The 19,882-nt window shown below is 44.1% G+C and overlaps 1 protein-coding gene across 2 annotated transcripts in view; it reads left to right on the top strand.

Moving 5' to 3' along the window:
- Window positions 1–19,882, top strand: part of MET (MET proto-oncogene, receptor tyrosine kinase) — a 226,627-nt gene that overhangs the window by 136,974 nt on the left and 69,771 nt on the right. For both annotated transcript variants that reach the window (XM_063927234.1, XM_063927235.1), the window contains exon 10: window positions 3,614–3,713. In XM_063927234.1, coding sequence (XP_063783304.1) covers window positions 3,614–3,713 — 100 coding nt within the window. The remainder of the gene's footprint in view (window positions 1–3,613; window positions 3,714–19,882) is intronic.

The following is a 19,882-nucleotide window of genomic DNA, read 5'->3' as shown; positions in this document are numbered from 1 at the left end:
GACAAAGCAACAAACTTAACTTGGTACACATGAGTACACACAAATACACATACAGTAGGTGCACAGTAATACACAGTGCATAAATAGGTTCATGCCACAAGGAGGAATCTAATATTCCATCAGTGCTGACGCTGTTTGTTGCATGTTCAGTGTACCTTTATATTTGTTAATTTTATTTTTAAAGAGAAATCTTCTGATTATGATGTTTGTACAGTACTAAAGGCCCATAGCACACATCTCTCCCGCCGCTCAGCACAGCGCGATCTGTGCTTAGCATGCGGGGGGAGACGGGGGGGGCGCTCATTTCATCCAGCGGGTGAAGTGAGCGACCCGCTAGTTTGGCCAATCTAGCAGCAGCGATAGCGATGCGCGGGGCTGCACATCGCTATCGCTGTAGGGAGTACACACGGAGCGATGATGCTCAAATTCTAAGCAACCTAGTCAGATTGCTTAGAATATCACTCAGTGAGTACCCCCCTTTACACTCCATTCTTTGTAATCTTTTTATTTATCAGCTCTTATCTCAGGAGTATAAACAGGCAGCTGTGTTATCTTTTCCTGAAGTGTCATACTTTTTGATTTCATATTTTAAACACAGTGGTTTATGTACATGCTTCATATTGTGTGCCTTGATGGAGCAACAGAAGTAGTTCCAATTAGATGCCATCTTGTCATGTCATGTCATGCTCATTGGGGGATATCCAATTAGAGGTGAAATAATTGGGTGCGAAAAATGGCTGTTTTTCAAACTTTTTTCCATGTTTCACCGATATTTTTTTATCCTGTGTGTGTATCCAATGTGGATCGCCCATAAAAAAAATAGCTTTCTTCCTGAAAACACACAGGTTCAGTAAAACCAGTGTGTTTTCAGTAGAAACTGCCCCTTTTTGCATGAAAACGGGACTGTTTCCAGGGATTTGGTTATGTCTGCCTGAGGCAGGTGAAGCAAAATCCCACATAAACCGGCTCATCAGGGCTAATTAGATGGGCCCCAGCAGGACAATTAGCCGTGGTAAATTACCACGGTTAATTAGATATCCCCCATTGACTTGAACACAGGCAGCATTTACACTGCATCATCAGTTCATAGATGACCAAGAGCAATTTTTGACCAATTGCATAATGTTGGCTGGCAGTGGTGCAAACAGAAAAAAATTCTTATTCGTACTGTGTGTGCGCGCCAAAAATGGGTGTGGCCACATGCCACATGGGGCATGGCCAATGAAAATGGGGGCATGATACACATATGGGGGACCAGATACACATATGACCCCAATAGTGCAGTGCCAGATACACATATGCCCCCAGCAGTGCAGTGCAAGATACACATATGCCAACAATAGTGCCAGGTACACACATGTCCCCAATAGTGCAGTGCCAGATACACATTTGCCCCCAATAGTGCCAGACACACATATGCTTCCAGTAGTGCAGTTCCTGATACACATATGCCCCCACGGTGCCAGATACACATATTCCCCACAATGCCAGATATGCCCCCACAGTGCCAGATATGCCCCCACAGTGCCAGATATACATATGGCCCCACGGTGCCAGATATCCCCCCACGGTGCCAGATATGCCCCCAAAGTGCAAGATACACATATGCCCCCCACAGTGCCAGATATGCCCCCACAATGCCAGATACACATATGCCCCGCCAGTGCCAGATATGCCCCCATGGTACCAGATACAAGTATGCCCCCACAGTGCCAGATACAGATATGCCCCCTCAGTGCCAGGTACACACATGCCCCCATAGTTCTGCTCACCGCTGCTTGCTGGCTGCTGCTGCTGCTGTGTGTCAATGAGGGGAGGAGAGCACAGCGTGCACATCTCCTGCCCCTCAGTCTGGTCTCTGGCACTAGCATGTATCTCCGGTCTGCAAGCTCTGATTGGCTAAAGAACCGGCACCTGATTTGAGATACACGCCGCTGCCAGAGACCAGACTGAGCACTGAGGGGCAGGAGAGGCGTGCACTGCGCTCTCCTCCCCTCAGAGCACACAGCAGCAGTTGCAAGAAAGGTGGTCGGGCTGACGGTACTGTGTGCCGGCTGTCAATTTCTTACTGGTACGCAGTACCGCCCCGTACCGCCATACTTGCAGCACTGTTGGCTGGTAATATTTGTAGAATAGACTTTTCACAGCAACTAAATTATTTTACCATGCATATTTTAAGAATCATTTCATTGACATTAGATTTCCCTCCCTCTAATTCACTTGGGGACTACTCAGGTTATTCCCGGGTTGTCACCCTTCACAAACAGACCTGGGTCTTTCAGAGACCAGGGTTTTTTCCAGCTTACAGTGGGCACTTAAAGATGATGTCATCTCCATTTGGCACTACTGTACCCCGCCAATAGATTTTTTAGGCATGGCCCGGGACATCAAGACCTGGGTCATACCTTTCACACAGCTGGGGCACTGACCTGGGTCCTGGGAATAACCATGGTTGATTGAAAGAGTACGAACCCGGGACTGTCAACCTGGGTCAGACCCTTTCAGAGATAAGCTGTTCCTGGGTCAATGTGTGTTCACAGAATAAAAACCTGGTGTTTTGTCTTAAGTCTGAAAGGGTTATCAGTGAATATACTGTTTCTGTAAATAGGCATAATCCTATATAAAAAAAAGGCTAACGCTGCTCCTCACCTCTATGGCCGAAATTCACTGTGTGCGCCATATGATGATCTCTTTTTTTCTCATAACCTGTTTAAAGAAAAACATTAAACATACAAATCAGAGTATAGTGTAGTATGCTAAATTCTTTTGAAGATCAGACACAAACATCATATCACTGTAGCTACTAAGGGCACCTGTCATACCATACATAAACAATATCTTCATTATCTCTATTTTTGTATCTTAGTAATACATTTACATATATTAGTATTGAATACACAATTTAGTAACAGTAATATATTTTTTTTAAAAACCAACAAAACATTCTGGCAGGATAGGCAGAAAATGATCTGCCCAGTATAACATATTATGTTGAACTTGTTTTCCTGACATATTTGCACTTGCATGTGCTACATGAATATAAACATATGGGACAATTAACACATGTTAACAAATGGAGTGCTGCTCTTTAAATGGCATGACCTGACAATTCTCAAAGTAAAAAGAGCATCCAGATTGCACCACAGTAACTCCAACCCCCCCTCCCCCCCCCCCCCCCACCTCCTCCATAGGGCTGACACTACCACTAGGCAAACTAGGGCAGTCGTTTAGTAAACCAGTGTTTAGGGGGATTGCTTCACAGCCTCTTGTCTAAGATCAAAAGTAGTTTTTATGTACTAAGATTGTATGTTGCAGCCTTCCAATAATGGTTAGGCTACCTTTCCTCTCTGGCCTTAAGATGTATTTCATGGATTGCATATTTAGTAAGGTTGAAAAAAGACATTGGTTTATCAGGTACTTATTTTCAGAAATTGGAGTTTGCATTGATACAGAGGAAAACAAACAAAACTACCAGCGGGACAGTTGCAAATGTAATAATGTTATTTAAGTTGTTACATTATGCATAATAGTATACTGTAATCTGTTATGCCATATAATATTTACTGCTAAAACATTTTTGAAAAACTCATTTAATGTGTCTGATTACTTGCAGTGGTGGAAGCACAATTACAGTTCACGGAAAATATTTAAATGCAGTTGCATCACCGCGAATGGTAATCCAACTGTCCGAACCGGAAATACTGTACAATATGGTGAGTTACTGCAATTGTTCATACTCTACTATATTATATATTATATAGTGATATATTTACATAAATGTAAATTTTCTTTATACCTAAAAGAACTAAGCACAGATTTTCCAAGGAATGTATTGAGAGTAATGCTAATCTCTAATCTCTGCTAGCAGCAGGAATCTTTTTTGGCCGAATATGCTTTTTAGACACAATGCAATGCAACTAGGATGTACCGGGAGGCTGCAATGACTTATTTCGTATGCAACACTTGTATATCTGTGTGACGGAGCCTGTATACAAAGCACACATATATACAAGCGTCACATATTAAATGAATCAGCACAGTGTCCTGGTACATCCAAATTGCATTGCCCATGATTAGGCCAACTACTAGTCAGATATTAAGATGTAGGTTCTTATTTTATTATATTAAATATGTTTAGATACAATATGAAACATATAATATTTAACAGAAACTGTTACTCATCACACAGGGGCATATCATCTAAGTCACTCAGATCTCTCCTGACAGACAAAAATAGCGAGTCTGCAAACAGCACATAGATTGAAGTGAATTTACACATTTTTGTACATGTCCGTCCTATTTTGACTTGGACACAACTTTGTCAGAACTTTCTTTCCGTTAAATAGAGTGTTTTAGGGCATGGACTGGACAGTGGCAAACTGATTGCATGTAACCACCTTGACTTGTGGGAGTGTCATGGGCGTGTCATGGATGTGTATCAAAAACTTTGTGTGATTCTGAGTTGTTTGTGTGGTGAAGGGAAGCCTGTTTCACACAAATATTTTGCACAGAGCCGATGCAACCCACTCAGCAAGGGTATGCAGTGCAGGGGTGTGGTATGGAAGGTCGACAGTAACTAGGTCGACAATGTCTAGGTTGACCACTATTGGTCGACAGTAACTAGGTCGACAGGGTGTCTAGGTCGACAGGGTCTTTAGGTCGAAATGTTCTATGTCGACAGGACAAAAGGTCGACATGAGTTTTTTATGGGTTTTTTGGTGGCATTTTCTTCGAAGAGTGACCGGGAGCCCCAATTAGTGCACCTTGTCCCCTCACATGGCTCGCTTCACTCGTAGTCCACGTAGATCGTTAAGTATGAAAAGGTTAAAAAAAAGAAAAAAATTGTGGAAAACTCATGTCGACCTTTTGACCTGTCGACCTAGAACATGTCGACCTAAAGACCCTGTCGACCTAGTTACTGTCGACCAATAGTGGCCAACCTAGACATTGTCGACCTAGTTACTGTCGACTTAGAGACCGGATCCCGCAGTGCAGGGAGGCATCTGGCTGATGAGGTGCTCTTCCCACTTTGCTACCCTGCTGTTGCTGCTTGCTGCCGCTATGCCTATTCCCGTTGCCAGCAGGCTAGTCCCGTTGCCTGCCAGCAACGGGAAGCACGGCTCTCAGTGTCAGTACAGCTCTCCAGCTTCCTCCTCCTCTCTCCTCCCCACTGCTCCTCTCAAGCTTTATGACAGGCAGCTTCAAGCTGGTCTCTGTGTAAGTATCGCACAATCCCCCCTCTCTCCCCTTCTGTGGACATATGTGTAAGGACCACTTCTACTGTGGGCATTATGTGTGGCACTGCTACCGTGGGTGTTAAATGTAAGAGGCACTATTATTAATGTGGGTTTTATGTGTGGCACTACTACTGTGGGCATTATGTCTGGCACTATACTGTGGGCATTAAGTGTAAGGGGCACTACTACTACTACAGTGGGCATTATGTGTGGCACTACTACTGTGGGCATTATGTGTAAGGGACACTTCTACTGTGGGTGTTAAGTGTAAGGGGCAGTACTACTGTGGATATCTGTGTGGCAATACTACTGTGGGCATTATGTGTAAGGGGCACTACTGCTGTGGATATTATGTTTATAAAGGAACCATACTGTGGGCATTATGTATAAGAGGCACTACTGTGTAGTTTAATGTGACTAAGGGGCACTAACGTGTGATGTAATGTGAATAAGGGGCAGTACTGTGTGTCGTAACGTGAATTAGGGGTACTATGTGCAGTGTAATGTGAATAAGTTTGTGCTACTGTGTGGTGTAATTTGAATTGGGGGTATCATTATGTGGCCACACCCCTTCCTTGTGAGACTACACCCCTTTTTCATTGCATCCATGTCTGGGAGGGCGCAAATTTATAGTTTGCAATGGGGCGCTGAACACCCTAGCCCCGGTCCTGATTTTGCACCTTGCATTTGCGTGCAACTCAGAATCAACCTCATTAGCCTATTAATCAGGGAATTAGAGCCCTGCTAAGCCGATGGCCAGATGATTTTTCTTTTGTCACTACAACTTGATTTTTTTATGGTCAGTAAATTGTGGTGGGGGAGGGGGGGGGGTGAGGGTGGTGCTGCTTTGGCAGTCAGAGAGTTCCATTATAAAGGTGGCAGTGACATGATGGGGCGTGACCGATAATGTTTTGCCTAGTGGCGGCCTGGCCCCTAAATTCGTCCCTAACCTAGTGTCATTATCTGAAACCTGAGTTACCAAAATGGTATCTGCTCCACTACTGTATAGGAATCCTTTGTGAATATGTCATTAATCATTTGACCATATGATTTTTTTAAGTCTGGTGTATGCCTGACGTAGAAATAATGCCGTGTTTTGAGATTTGACAGATCTTGAGTTATGTACAACTTAAAAGCCATTTTTAGTATATTAGACCAAACTTTTATGTATGTGTTTGTGGTGCAGAGTGCATCAGGACCTAAGTGTTTATATTGGTCGCACCCCAGTATCAACAATGACAGTAATAATATCATACTGCAGTATCACCACATTTGTTTGGATCATTTATATTTACCTAATATTACTCTGTGCTAACAGCTGAAAACACAGCACTTAGTAAATCTGAAGTTCTTTGGGCAAAAGCTGCATTTTTCAACTAAAGTGAAATAAAAAAAATAGTTCATACTTTTTCTATCATTACTAATTCTTTTTAATAAGGTGTTATCATATTTTGCAGTACATGTTAGACTGTATGTTATTTTTCAAATACTGTACACTGGCCCATTCTTTTAGTGATAAGAAAATCTGTCTTGTTTACCAGATAGATGGTATAAACTGGGCAGGTCTAGAAATAACATTCTATGGAAGAAAACCAGCACGTCTTATGAGACAAGATGAAACATAACATGGGAAAATCTCAGTTTGCCAAGTTACTGCTCCCAGTAATTTACTGTTAAATCCAGCTGATCTTTATTGTTTTCCTGCTTCATTTAATACTGTACTTACCATCTGTGAATTACTCACCTAATGGTGGTCATTCCGAGTTGAATGCTAGCAGAAAATGTTCGCTGCGCAGCGATGAAGCAAAAAAAGGCACTTCTGCGCATGCGTATACGGCGCAATGCGCACGCGCGATGTTCTTTCACAACGGGCGATGCAGTTTTACACAAGGTCTAGCAAAGCTTTTCTGTCGCACTGCTGGCCGCAGAGTGATTGACAGGAAGAGGGCGTTTCTGGGTGAAATCTGACCGTTTTCAGGGAGTGTTCGAAAAAACGCAGGCGTGCCAGGAAAAACGCAGGCGTGGCTGGCCGAACGCAGGGCGTGTTTGTGACGTCAAATCCGGAACTGAACAATCTGAAGTGATCGCAAGCGCTGAGTAGGTCTGGAGCTACTCTGAAACTGCACAATTTATTTTTGTAGCCGCTCTGCGATTCTTTCGTTCGCACTTCTGCTAAGCTAAGATACACTCCCAGAGGGCGGTGGCTTAGCGTTTGCACGGCTGCAAAAAACAGCTAGCGAGCGATCAACTCGGAATGACCACCAATGTCACACCCTTTGCTGTAGATGCAGTTAGATGGTGTAAAAGATTCACCTCTTAACAGACTGTTCGCAGTTCTGCATGGCCGTCACTGAACTTTGCCTACCTGAGCACCCATCTTCCCACCCCAGTTCTACCTCTTCAGTCGGAAGGGTCAATGCATCCAAATTGCATATAACACTGCAGACTTATTTTCTGAGAATGAGCAGTGTATAAGATACACTGCACAAATGGGCACACAATCAACTATACAGTACACCAACCATGTGTGCATGATTTAATCCTTGATAGGTGAAATAAGAGAACAGTACTAGGGTATCTCATATATATGGCATACCTATTATAGCGCAAGTCAAACTTTTTTCTTTTTTTTTCAGAAGGATTATTCATTTAATACTGGCATCATGCTAATTGTTAGACTAAGAACATGAGAATTTATACTTTACGGTCTTATTTATAATATTAGTATTAGCAGGAAAATGAATGGGATGAATGCTAATTATACAAGCAATACTGTATTTGTAGATATGTAAATTCAAAAAGAAAGTGAAATAAAACCACTGAAAAGCTATTCACAGAGAATAAATGCTTCTTACAGGAAGCAACGCCAAACATTTTAGTTTTGTACTCCAGGTCATATAATGTTTACATGACTTTTCTCCAGCAAAGGACAGTAATGTAGAACTAAGCCTTAACCCTTTCAGTACCAGATGAAGGGAATATTTGCTCCCATGTGATATCAGCCAATTTTACACTATTGGACATCTATGAAACCCTATAGCTGCTCAGAATGTCTGTGGCAACTAAAGCCGCTGGAACCTTTACAGCAGTGTAAGAATTAGCAGTTGCAACTCCGAAATACTTGCGTTTTTGAAGACACCCCGTTACCTCCAACAGATGGTCACTATCTGTCACTCACTTTGTGAATAAATCCTCACTGCGTCCACTTGCTAATAGTCACCGCGTGTGCACAGTACAACTGTAAACAAAATCACTGAACTGCGCAAACATCGGCCCTGTGTCCACCTCTGAACAAGTTCAGTTTTGTGTTAGGGCCCCATACACCAGGGAGATGTATCTCAGCAATGACTTGCTTGCAGTTTTCCTGCAATCTGTCCGGGAGCTTCCCGGGAGGCCTGTGATTGCGATTTCATACTTGAGTGTATTATTACATGTGATTTTTCTCAGGCAATCTAATGTTACTAAACCTATTTCCATGCAATTGAGATAAATCTAACGTGCAGCACGTGTGATCTGCGATTGCAATGGGTGACACACGGGAGCGCGCATTGCATCGCAATCGCAAGAAAAGTACATGCAATTTGACATTTTTCATGCTATACGTCTCAGGAACTCGTAATCGCATGAAAACGTGCAATATCGCACTAGTGTATGTGGCCCTTTAGTATCTGGTCTGAAGTGAATCTTCATATCCTGTATCTTGGTGCAGCTAGACTCTCTGTGGGTGGTACACTAGGACAGGTGGGGCACTCTCGTAGAACCTCTGCTTTAACCCTTAACAGAAAATGTACAGACTTTCCTCATTTTTATCCACATATGCTTCCTGAGTACCAACCAATGGCTTCCTCCTCTGCCGATCGCTGCCTAACAATCACACTTACAGTATGAATGCAGTTTCTGCCGCCTATATGACTTTCAGTACAAGACTGTCAGCACATTTCGTTTCACTTACCATGTCACTGTCCCAGCGATACAAGGCTTTACCCCTTGGCCCCTCCCTCTGCTCTTTCTTATTGACAGATTATTTCCAGTTTTCACTTAAAACACAAATAAAAAGTAGATGGGGTATTCACTTTTTAACATTAAAAAATACGTAATTGAATGATAACCAAAGGTATTGCTTTGTGGGCAGTATTGTAATTGAGTAGCCAGTAGATTAAATTACAGCATTTCCTCATTGTTCTGCAATCCAATATTTCTTGAAAACTAAAACCATTATATTCCTCAATTGCTAAAACCAATTTGGAGCTTAAAATGTCATGTCAAATCACATAACAGCAAGGTCAGCGCAAATTAGATTTTCCTGCCCCTACCAATCAGTCATATTGCATCACTTCTAAAGAGCATTATTAGATTTTATCATTCCATAAGAGCATCTTCTTCACTGACCTGTCTGGTAAAATGTGTGGTCTGCACTAGTGAACCACTTCTACAGAATAGCCTCAAAGAGAGTTACATATACCACCATTATTAATTTAAAGGACATCGCTACTCTTCAGTTGATAACAAGAGCAATGAATTCACCAATAATACAATAAAAGAAAGGATTACAGAATATCTGAGCCAGTCACAGTTGAAAGAATGTGTAACCCTCGTCTGAGCAGACAAGACTTTGTGTCAGAGTAAGGTTTGAAGCTCACTAACTAAAGGAAAATGATCTTTCTTTGAGCAGCCTTTCCTTTGCAATTAGTTACAGAAAAAAAATCCTGTCTGTCGTTTCATGTCATCATTTCTGCAAACATTAAAATCACAGTTAATTCAGTTAGTCATGTCATACTCCTCATAGAACCGATTGCAACAATAAGTGAAAAACCTTATTACTAATGAAAAAAAACAATGCTATTATTTAGAATGTTTTACTGTTTTATGGTACAGTGTTTCTAGGTAACCAAACTGGATCACATCATTTGGCCTAGTTACTTTATCGTGTGCTGCCCAGCTTTCATCACATGAGTATTAAAATCCTACCATTTGTTCATTTGCTTATCCTGCTAATAGCATGTGGGCCATGCTAATTTACTGTATTACTAGTAGTATGTTTGTTTCGCGGAATACATACAGTATGGGAAACCAGCAGACAGGATGCTGGCTGTCAATATACAGACAGCGGCATCCCGAGTGGGAGTATGGGGCTGCGGTCGGGTTTGCAACCAGCTGTATTTTACGACTGTCGGGATTACGGCGATGGTATCTTGAACGCCGGGATCCTGACAGCCGATATATTAACTGCATCCCTGTTTCACAACCCTTCAAATATGATCTGTCAGGCTGATGCTTGAAACTAAGCTAAATGTAAGTTTCTCAGTTATTATTCTAGCTGGCTATCCCTTTGTTTTTGGCTTGTTTTATATATATATATATATATATATATATATATATACCAGATATTTATCCAGACCAGAGATCCAGAATAGAGGGCACTCACCAGTCCAACTTCAATTAAAGGATTTATTAATACATCAGGATCAGCACATAATGTCGACGTTTCGGCTTTGATAAGCCTTTTTCAAGACAGCCCAAGAGACATCTGCTCAGCATGCCAGGAACAAGCATACTGACAACCTCTCACGGGCTCCCCTATATAGTGCACATACTCAATTAATTGTCTTAATTACCGGAAATGCATCACCACATTAACCCTCCTTGGGTTCTCAGTATTATCTCAATCTGTTAACATCACACTACATATTTCACTTAAAGTACACATCGTGTGACACTGCTATACGGTATATTGGCCCTTTATGTACATAACAAACCATCATCAGTATATATTCACTAATTAAGATACTAACCGAGGTATCATATTGGCGTCTCTACCGGAAGCGTCCTACTTGCGCTCCACCGGCATCGATACACGTCTCTCCACTCACAGTAACAACTATGCCAGAGGTGCGTCACGTCACGTCCGCCCCGCAGTGACACGTCACCGGAAGTGCGACCCCCGCGTCTCACAGCGGAGTTGTTTGCGTTCCACCTATCGTTTACTCAAGGGACTTCACACTTCCCAAAATACCTCTGGTATAAGTACCATTAGCTAATAGTAAACGGACCAAATCGAGCATTGTCAACACAGTGTATATCAAACACTATACAGAGGAGCCCATGAGCCATCACCACACCACAATAAAATACATATCACCCTCCTATACTGGAATGCTAACCATGCCACATGAGACCCTCAGGTACATAAACCCGAAGGTCAAAGGTGTATGTCAGTAAATCCATATAAGAAATACATTAAAAAGCTAATAAATAGTTAAACAGTTTAACTCATAAATGGTATAGAATCGTATAATGTAAGATAGTTTTCATTGTACTTCTCGCTAAAGATCAATCAAGATCATATTGTTGTGCTCTGTATTCAGTGTATAAAGAATTTTAGTGGGTTGTTCTCATTCAACCCACGTGGTACAACAGTGTCAAGTGTGTAAATCCAGCGTGCTTCAAGTTTCTTCAGGGCGAGTACTCGATCGCCACCTCGTACCAATTCCGGAACCTGGTCAATGACCATACAGCGCAGAGATGAAACCTGATGATTATACTGGAGATAATGTTTAGCCACAGGTTTGTCGGTTTCTTTTGTTTCAATCGCCGACCTGATCGAATATCTGTGGTTTGCCATTCCGTCCCTGAATGACCTGCTTGTCATTCCAGTATAGTATAAGCCGCACGGGCAAATCACCACATAAACAACAAAGGCACTCGTGCAAGTGAGGTTATAGCGGATCTTAATTTTAGTTCCATTTTGTGGATTTAGGATATCCCTTCCACTTATCATCGAGTTACAGGTGGTGCAACCTTTACATTTGAAGCAACCTGTCCCACCCGATCTTAACCAGTGTGAAGAATCGGGTAGGACAGGTTGCTTCAAATGTAAAGGTTGCTCCATCAATATGATCTTGATTGATCTTTAGCGAGAAGTACAATGAAAACTATCTTACATTATACGATTCTATACCATTTATGAGTTAAACTGTTTAACTATTTATTAGCTTTTTAATGTATTTCTTATATGGATTTACTGACATACACCTTTGACCTTCGGGTTTATGTACCTGAGGGTCTCATGTGGCATGGTTAGCATTCCAGTATAGGAGGGTGATATGTATTTTATTGTGGTGTGGTGATGGCTCATGGGCTCCTCTGTATAGTGTTTGATATACACTGTGTTGACAATGCTCGATTTGGTCCGTTTACTATTAGCTAATGGTACTTATACCAGAGGTATTTTGGGAAGTGTGAAGTCCCTTGAGTAAACGATAGGTGGAACGCAAACAACTCCGCTGTGAGACGCGGGGGTCGCACTTCCGGTGACGTGTCACTGCGGGGCGGACGTGACGTGACGCACCTCTGGCATAGTTGTTACTGTGAGTGGAGAGACGTGTATCGATGCCGGTGGAGCGCAAGTAGGACGCTTCCGGTAGAGACGCCAATATGATACCTCGGTTAGTATCTTAATTAGTGAATATATACTGATGATGGTTTGTTATGTACATAAAGGGCCAATATACCGTATAGCAGTGTCACACGATGTGTACTTTAAGTGAAATATGTAGTGTGATGTTAACAGATTGAGATAATACTGAGAACCCAAGGAGGGTTAATGTGGTGATGCATTTCCGGTAATTAAGACAATTAATTGAGTATGTGCACTATATAGGGGAGCCCGTGAGAGGTTGTCAGTATGCTTGTTCCTGGCATGCTGAGCAGATGTCTCTTGGGCTGTCTTGAAAAAGGCTTATCAAAGCCGAAACGTCGACATTATGTGCTGATCCTGATGTATTAATAAATCCTTTAATTGAAGTTGGACTGGTGAGTGCCCTCTATTCTGGATCTCTGGTCTGGATAAATATCTGGTATATGTGGATGTCCGAATTTGGGCTTTCTTGAGGAGCACCCTGATGGTGACTGTCTATTGCTGTGAGTGCGGACATTACAAATCGATATATATATATATACACACATATATATATATATATATATATATATATATATAAAATTATACAGCATATATGTTGTTATTTATTTTATTTTATTGTATTTCAGGTTTATTTGACTGTAGTTTTAGGCTTGGGGGATGTGAAATTTCCCTGTTGCCATCGGCACTAAAAATTCTACTTACGTCTCTGCTCATGTCTACAGTAAAATTATGTTATGCTGATACATTTGTGACCTTTCAGTCAATTATCTTTTTTTTAGTGTGGAAAAATGACATTAATGGTAATTTTAACAGATATTGTATCTCTAAACTTATCCCTACAACTGTTACAGTAGTTCATTAATTACATTGCTGCCACCTACTGGCCAATAAATAAGATACTTCACACTACTTGATACTTTGTGAGATTTATAAATCTAGCAAGTAAATATATTGATTGACTACATGCATATGTACAGAGGAGATAGACATTGACATTGTTTAGGATGGAAATTCACAAAACAGAATTAACCTGTAAGATGAAATGAATATCACTTGTGGATTGTCCAATGACTTCAAAATGCTAGGGTATCGCACATTCCTCTCCTCACTCTTCTGCATAACTGTCCCTTAGGTGTTCTTCATCCCATGCCGGATCTTATGTTTCTCTAACGTCCTAGTGGATGCTGGGGACTGCGTAAGGACCATGGGGAATGGACGGGCTCCGCAGGAGACAGGGCACTTTAAAAAGAATTTGGATACTGGTGTGCTCTGGCTCCTCCCTCTATGTCCCTCCTCCAGACCTCAGTTTGAATCTGTGCCCGGACGAGCTGGGTGCTACTTAGTGAGCTCTCCTGAGCTTGCTAAAAAGAAAGTATTTTGTTAGGTTTTTTTATTTTCATAGAGATCTGCTGGCAACAGACTCTCTGCTACGTGAGACTGAGGGGAGAGAAGCAGCCCTACTCACTGTAGATAGGTCCTGCTTCTTAGGCTACTGGACACCATTAGCTCCAGACGGATCGTACACAGGATCGCACCCTTTGTCGTCCGATCCCGGAGCTGCGCCGCCGCCCCCCTCGCAGAGCCGGAAGACAGAAGCAGGTGACAGAAGCAAGAAGACTTCGAAATTGGCGGCAGAAGACTCCAGTCTTCATATGAGGTAGCGCACAGCACTGCAGCTGTGCGCCATTGCTCCCACACTAAACCCACATACTCCAGTCACTGTAGGGTGCAGGGCGCATGGTGGGGCGCCCTGGGCAGCAATTAGAGACCTCTTGGCAAAAGTGGGCATATATACAGTTGGGCACTGTATATATGCATGGGCCCCCGCCATATTTTTACACAGAAACGCGGAACAGAAGCCCGCTGCTGAGGGGGCGGGGCTTCTTTCTCAGCACTCACCAGAGCCATTTTCTCTCCACAGCTCCGCTGAGAGGAAGCTCCCCAGGCTCTCCCCTGCAGAATCACGGTAGAAGAGGGTAAAAGAGAGGGGGGCACATAAATTTGGCGCAAAAACAGTATATGCAGCAGCTACTGGGTTAACACTAAGTTACTGTGTGATTCCTGGGTCATATAGCGCTGGGGTGTGTGCTGGCATACTCTCTCTCTGTCTCTCCAAAAGGCCTTGTGGGGGAACTGTCTTCAAAAAGAGCATCCCCTGTGTGTGTGGTGTGTCGGTATGCTTGTGTCGGCATGTTTGACGAGGAAGGCTATGTGGAAGCAGAGCGGGAACAAATGAATGTGGGGTCGCCGCCGACGGCGCCGACACCCGATTGGATGGATATGTGGAAGGTTTTAAATGATAATGTTACTTCCTTGCATAAAAGGTTGGATAAAGCTGAAGCCTTAGGACAGCCGGGGTCTCAGCCCATGCCTGATCCTATGTCGCAGAGGCCGTCAGGGTCTCAGAGGCGCCCACTATCCCAAATTGTTGACACAGATATCGACACGGATTCTGACTCCAGTGTAGATGGCGATGATGCAAAGTTACAGCCTAAAATGGCTAAAGCCATCCGTTACATGATTATAGAAATGAAGGATGTGTTGCACATCACAGAGGAAACCCCAGTCCCTGACAAGAGGGTTTATATGTATGGGGAAAAAAGGCAAGAGGTGACCTTTCCCCCTTCACATGAGTTAAATGAGTTATGTGAAAAGGCTTTGAATCTCCAGATAGAAAACTGCAGATTCCCAAACGGATGCTTATGGCGTATCCTTTCCCGCCAACGGACAGGTTACGCTGGGAATCCTCCCCTAGGGTAGACAAAGCTTTAACACGCTTATCCAAGAGGGTAGCCCTGCCGTCACAGGATACGGCCACCCTAAAAGATGCTGCGGATAGAAAGCAGGAGGGTACCCTGAAGTCCATTTATACACATTCAGGTACCTTACTAAGGCCGGCGATTGCGTCGGCCTGGATGTGTAGTGCTGTAACAGCATGGACGGATACCTTATCTGAGGAACTTGATACCTTGGACAAGGATACTATATTACTGACACTGGGGCATATAAAAGACACTGTCCTATATATGAGAGATGCTCAAAGAGACATTAGCCTACTGGGCTCTAGAATAAATGCAATGTCGATTTCTGCCAGAAGGGTCCTGTGGACTTGGCAATGGACAGGAGATGCCGACTCAAAAAGGCACATGGAGGTTTTACCTTACAAGGGTGAGGAGTTGTTTGGGGAGGGTCTCTCGGACCTGGTCTCCACAGCTACGGCTGGAAAGTCAAATTTTTTGCCATATGTTCCCTCACAACCTAAGAAAGCACCGTATTACCAAATGCAGTCTTTTCGATCACAAAAAGGCAAGAAAGTCCGAGGTGCGTCCTTTCTTGCCAGAGGCAGGGGTAGAGGAAAGAAGCTGCACAATACAGCTAGTTCCCAGGAACAGAAGTCCTCCCCGGCTTCCTCTAAATCCACCGCATGATGCTGGGGCTCCACAGGTGGAGCTAGGCCCGGTGGGGGCGCGTCTCTGAAATTTCAGCCACGAGTGGGTTCACTCCCAGGTGGATCCCTGGGCTATAGAGATTGTGTCTCAGGGATACAAGCTGGAATTCGAAGAGATGCCCCCTCACCGTTACCTCAAATCGGCCCTGCCAGCTTCCCCCTTAGAGAAGGAAATAGTGTTAGCTGCAATTCACAAATTGTATCTTCAGCAGGTGGTGGTCAAGGTACCCCTCCTTCAGGAAGGAAAGGGTTACTATTCTACCATGTTTGTGGTACCGAAACCGGACGGTTCGGTCAGACCCATATTGAATTTAAAATCCCTGAACAAATACCTGAAAAGGTTCAAGTTCAAGATGGAATCGCTCAGAGCGGTCATCGCAAGCCTAGAAGGGGGGAATTTTATGGTTTCTCTGGACATAAATGATGCTTATCTTCATGTCCCCATTTATCCACCTCATCAGGAGTACCTCAGATTTGTGGTACAGGATTGTCATTACCAATTCCAGACGTTGCCGTTTGGTCTCTCTACTGCACCGAGAATATTTACCAAGGTAATGGCGGAAATGATGGTGCTCCTGCGACGGCAAGGAGTCACAATTATCCCATACTTGGACGATCTCCTCATAAAGGCGAGGTCCAGAGAGCAGTTGCTGATCAGCGTAGCACGCTCTCGGGAAGTGTTACAAGAGCACGGCTGGATTCTAAATATTCCAAAGTCGCAGTTGATTCCTACGACTCGTCTGCCCTTCCTGGGCATGATTCTGGACACATGCCAGAAGAGGGTTTATCTCCCGATGGAGAAGGCTCAGGAGCTCATGACACTGGTCAGAGACCTATTAAAACCAAAACAGGTGTCGGTGCATCAATGCACGCGAGTCCTGGGAAAGATGGTGGCATCATTCGAGGCCATTCCTTTCGGCAGGTTCCATGCGAGGACCTTTCAATGGGATCTGTTGGACAAGTGGTCCGGATCACATCTAAAAATGCATCGGCTGATCACCCTATCCCCCAGGGCCAGGGTGTCTCTCCTGTGGTGGCTGCAGGGTGCTCACCTTCTCGAGGGCCGCAGATTCGGCATTCAGGACTGGGTCCTGGTGACCACGGACGCAAGCCTCCGAGGGTGGGGAGCAGTCACACAGGGAAGAAATTTCCAAGGGCTGTGGTCAAGTCAGGAGACTTGCCTTCACATCAATATCCTGGAACTAAGGGCCATATACAACGCCTTACGTCAAGCGGAGACCCTGCTTCGCGACCAATCGGTGCTGATTCAGTCAGACAACATCACTGCAGTGGCTCATGTAAACCGCCAAGGCGGCACAAGGAGCAGGGTGGCGATGGCGGAAGCCACCAGAATTCTTCGCTGGGCGGGGAATCACGTAAGAGCACTGTCAGCAGTGTTCATTCCGGGAGTGGACAACTGGGAAGCAGACTTCCTCAGCAGGCACGACCTCCACCCGGGAGAGTGGGGACTTCATCAAGAAGTCTTCGCGCAGATTGTAGGTCGGTGGGAACTGCCACAAGTAGACATGATGGCATCCCGCCTCAACAAAAAGCTACAGAGGTATTGCGCCAGGTCAAGAGACCCTCAGGCGATAGCTGTAGACGCACTAGTGACACCGTGGGTGTTCCAGTCGGTCTATGTATTTCCTCCTCTTCCTCTCATACCCAAGGTGCTGAGAATCATAAGGAGAAGAGGAGTGAGAACAATATTCATTGTTCCGGATTGGCCAAGAAGGACTTGGTATCCAGAGCTGCAAGAAATGCTCACAGAGGACCCTTGGCCTCTGCCTCTAAGACAGGACTTGTTGCAACAGGGGCCCTGTCTGTTCCAAGACTTACCACGGCTGCGTTTGACGGCATGACGGTTGAACGCCGGATCCTAGCAGAAAAAGGCATTCCGGATGAGGTTATTCCTACGCTGATAAAGGCTAGGAAGGACGTGACGGCTAAACATTATCACCGTATATGGCGAAAATATGTTGCTTGGTGTGAGGCCAGGAATGCCCCTACGGAGGAATTCCAGCTGGGCCGTTTCCTTCACTTCCTACAGTCGGGAGTGTCTTTGGGCCTAAAATTGGGTTCCATTAAGGTCCAGATTTCGGCCCTATCCATTTTCTTTCAAAAAGAACTGGCTTCTCTACCTGAAGTTCAGACGTTTGTAAAGGGAGTGCTGCATATTCAGCCCCCTTTTGTGCCTCCAGTGGCACCTTGGGATCTTAACGCGGTGTTGAGTTTCCTAAAGTCACACTGGTTTGAGCCACTTAAGACCGTGGAGTTAAAATTTCTCACGTGGAAGGTGGTCATGCTATTAGCCTTGGCTTCAGCTAGGCGTGTGTCAGAATTAGCGGTTTTGTCACATAAAAGCCCCTATCTGGTTTTCCATATGGACAGGGCAGAACTGCGGACCCGTCCGCAATTTCTGCCAAAGGTGGTGTCATCTTTTCATATGAACCAGCCTATTGTGGTGCCTGTGGCTACTCGTGACTTGGAGGATTCTGAGTTACTTGATGTGGTCAGGGCTTTGAAAGTTTATGTAGCCAGAACGGCTAGGGTCAGGAAAACAGAATCTTTGTTTATCCTGTATGCTTCCAACAAGCTTGGTGCTCCTGCTTCAAAGCAAACTATTGCTCGCTGGATCTGTAACACGATTCAGCAGGCTCATTCTGCGGCTGGATTGCCGCTGCCAAAATCAGTTAAGGCCCATTCCACTAGGAAGGTGGGCTCTTCTTGGGCGGCTGCCCGAGGGGTCTCGGCATTACAGCTTTGCCGAGCGGCTACTTGGTCAGGTTCAAACACTTTTGCAAAGTTCTACAAGTTTGATACCCTGGCTGAGGAGGACCTTGTGTTTGCTCATTCGGTGCTACAGAGTCATCCGCACTCTCCCGCCCGTTTGGGAGCTTTGGTATAATCCCCATGGTCCTTACGGAGTCCCCAGCATCCACTAGAACGTTAGAGAAAATAAGATTTTACTTACCAGTAAATCTATTTCTCGTAGTCCGTAGTGGATGCTGGGCGCCCGTCCCAAGTGCGGACTTCTTCTGCAATACTTGTATATAGTTATTGCTTAAATAAGGGTTATGTTATGGTTGCATCAGGGTTGATCTGATGCTCCGTTGTTGTTCATACTGTTAACTGGGTAAGTTTATCACAAGTTATACGGTGTGATTGGTGTGACTGGTATGAGTCTTGCCCTGGATTCCAAAATCCTTTCCTTGTACTGTCAGCTCTTCCGGGCACAGTTTCTCTAACTGAGGTCTGGAGGAGGGACATAGAGGGAGGAGCCAGAGCACACCAGTATCCAAATTCTTTCTTAAAGTGCCCTGTCTACTGCGGAGCCCGTCTATTCCCCATGGTCCTTACAGAGTCCCCAGCATCCACTACGTATTACGAGAAATAGATTTACCGGTAAGTAAAATCTTATTTTTGTATAGTGTTTGTATAGTTTTTTCAGCTAATGCAGGCAGAACTAATGAGGTGTGTACTGTTTATCATGTAGCATGGATTATAAGAGCTTTAAAGTACATATATATTTGTGCCATAGTTGAGGCTGTGCTTAATGAACATACAGTTGGTAAAATATATGCTAACTTGTATACAGTAAAAGTGAAATTTATTAGTGATCAGGTCATTTGGTGGGCAATACACTTTGGTGAGATGTTCCAGCGTGGCTGCATACATATCCGCCATATACTGTATGGTACCTGTAACATTGCACACCTCTATGTAATGCGAGAGAAACTTGCGCTGTTGCCAGTATGTACTGTATGTGCAGATCTG

Source organism: Pseudophryne corroboree, chromosome 6, assembly GCF_028390025.1.
Source record: "Pseudophryne corroboree isolate aPseCor3 chromosome 6, aPseCor3.hap2, whole genome shotgun sequence".
NCBI lineage: Eukaryota > Metazoa > Chordata > Amphibia > Anura > Myobatrachidae > Pseudophryne > Pseudophryne corroboree.
This window is presented reverse-complemented; position numbering and strand designations above follow the sequence as displayed.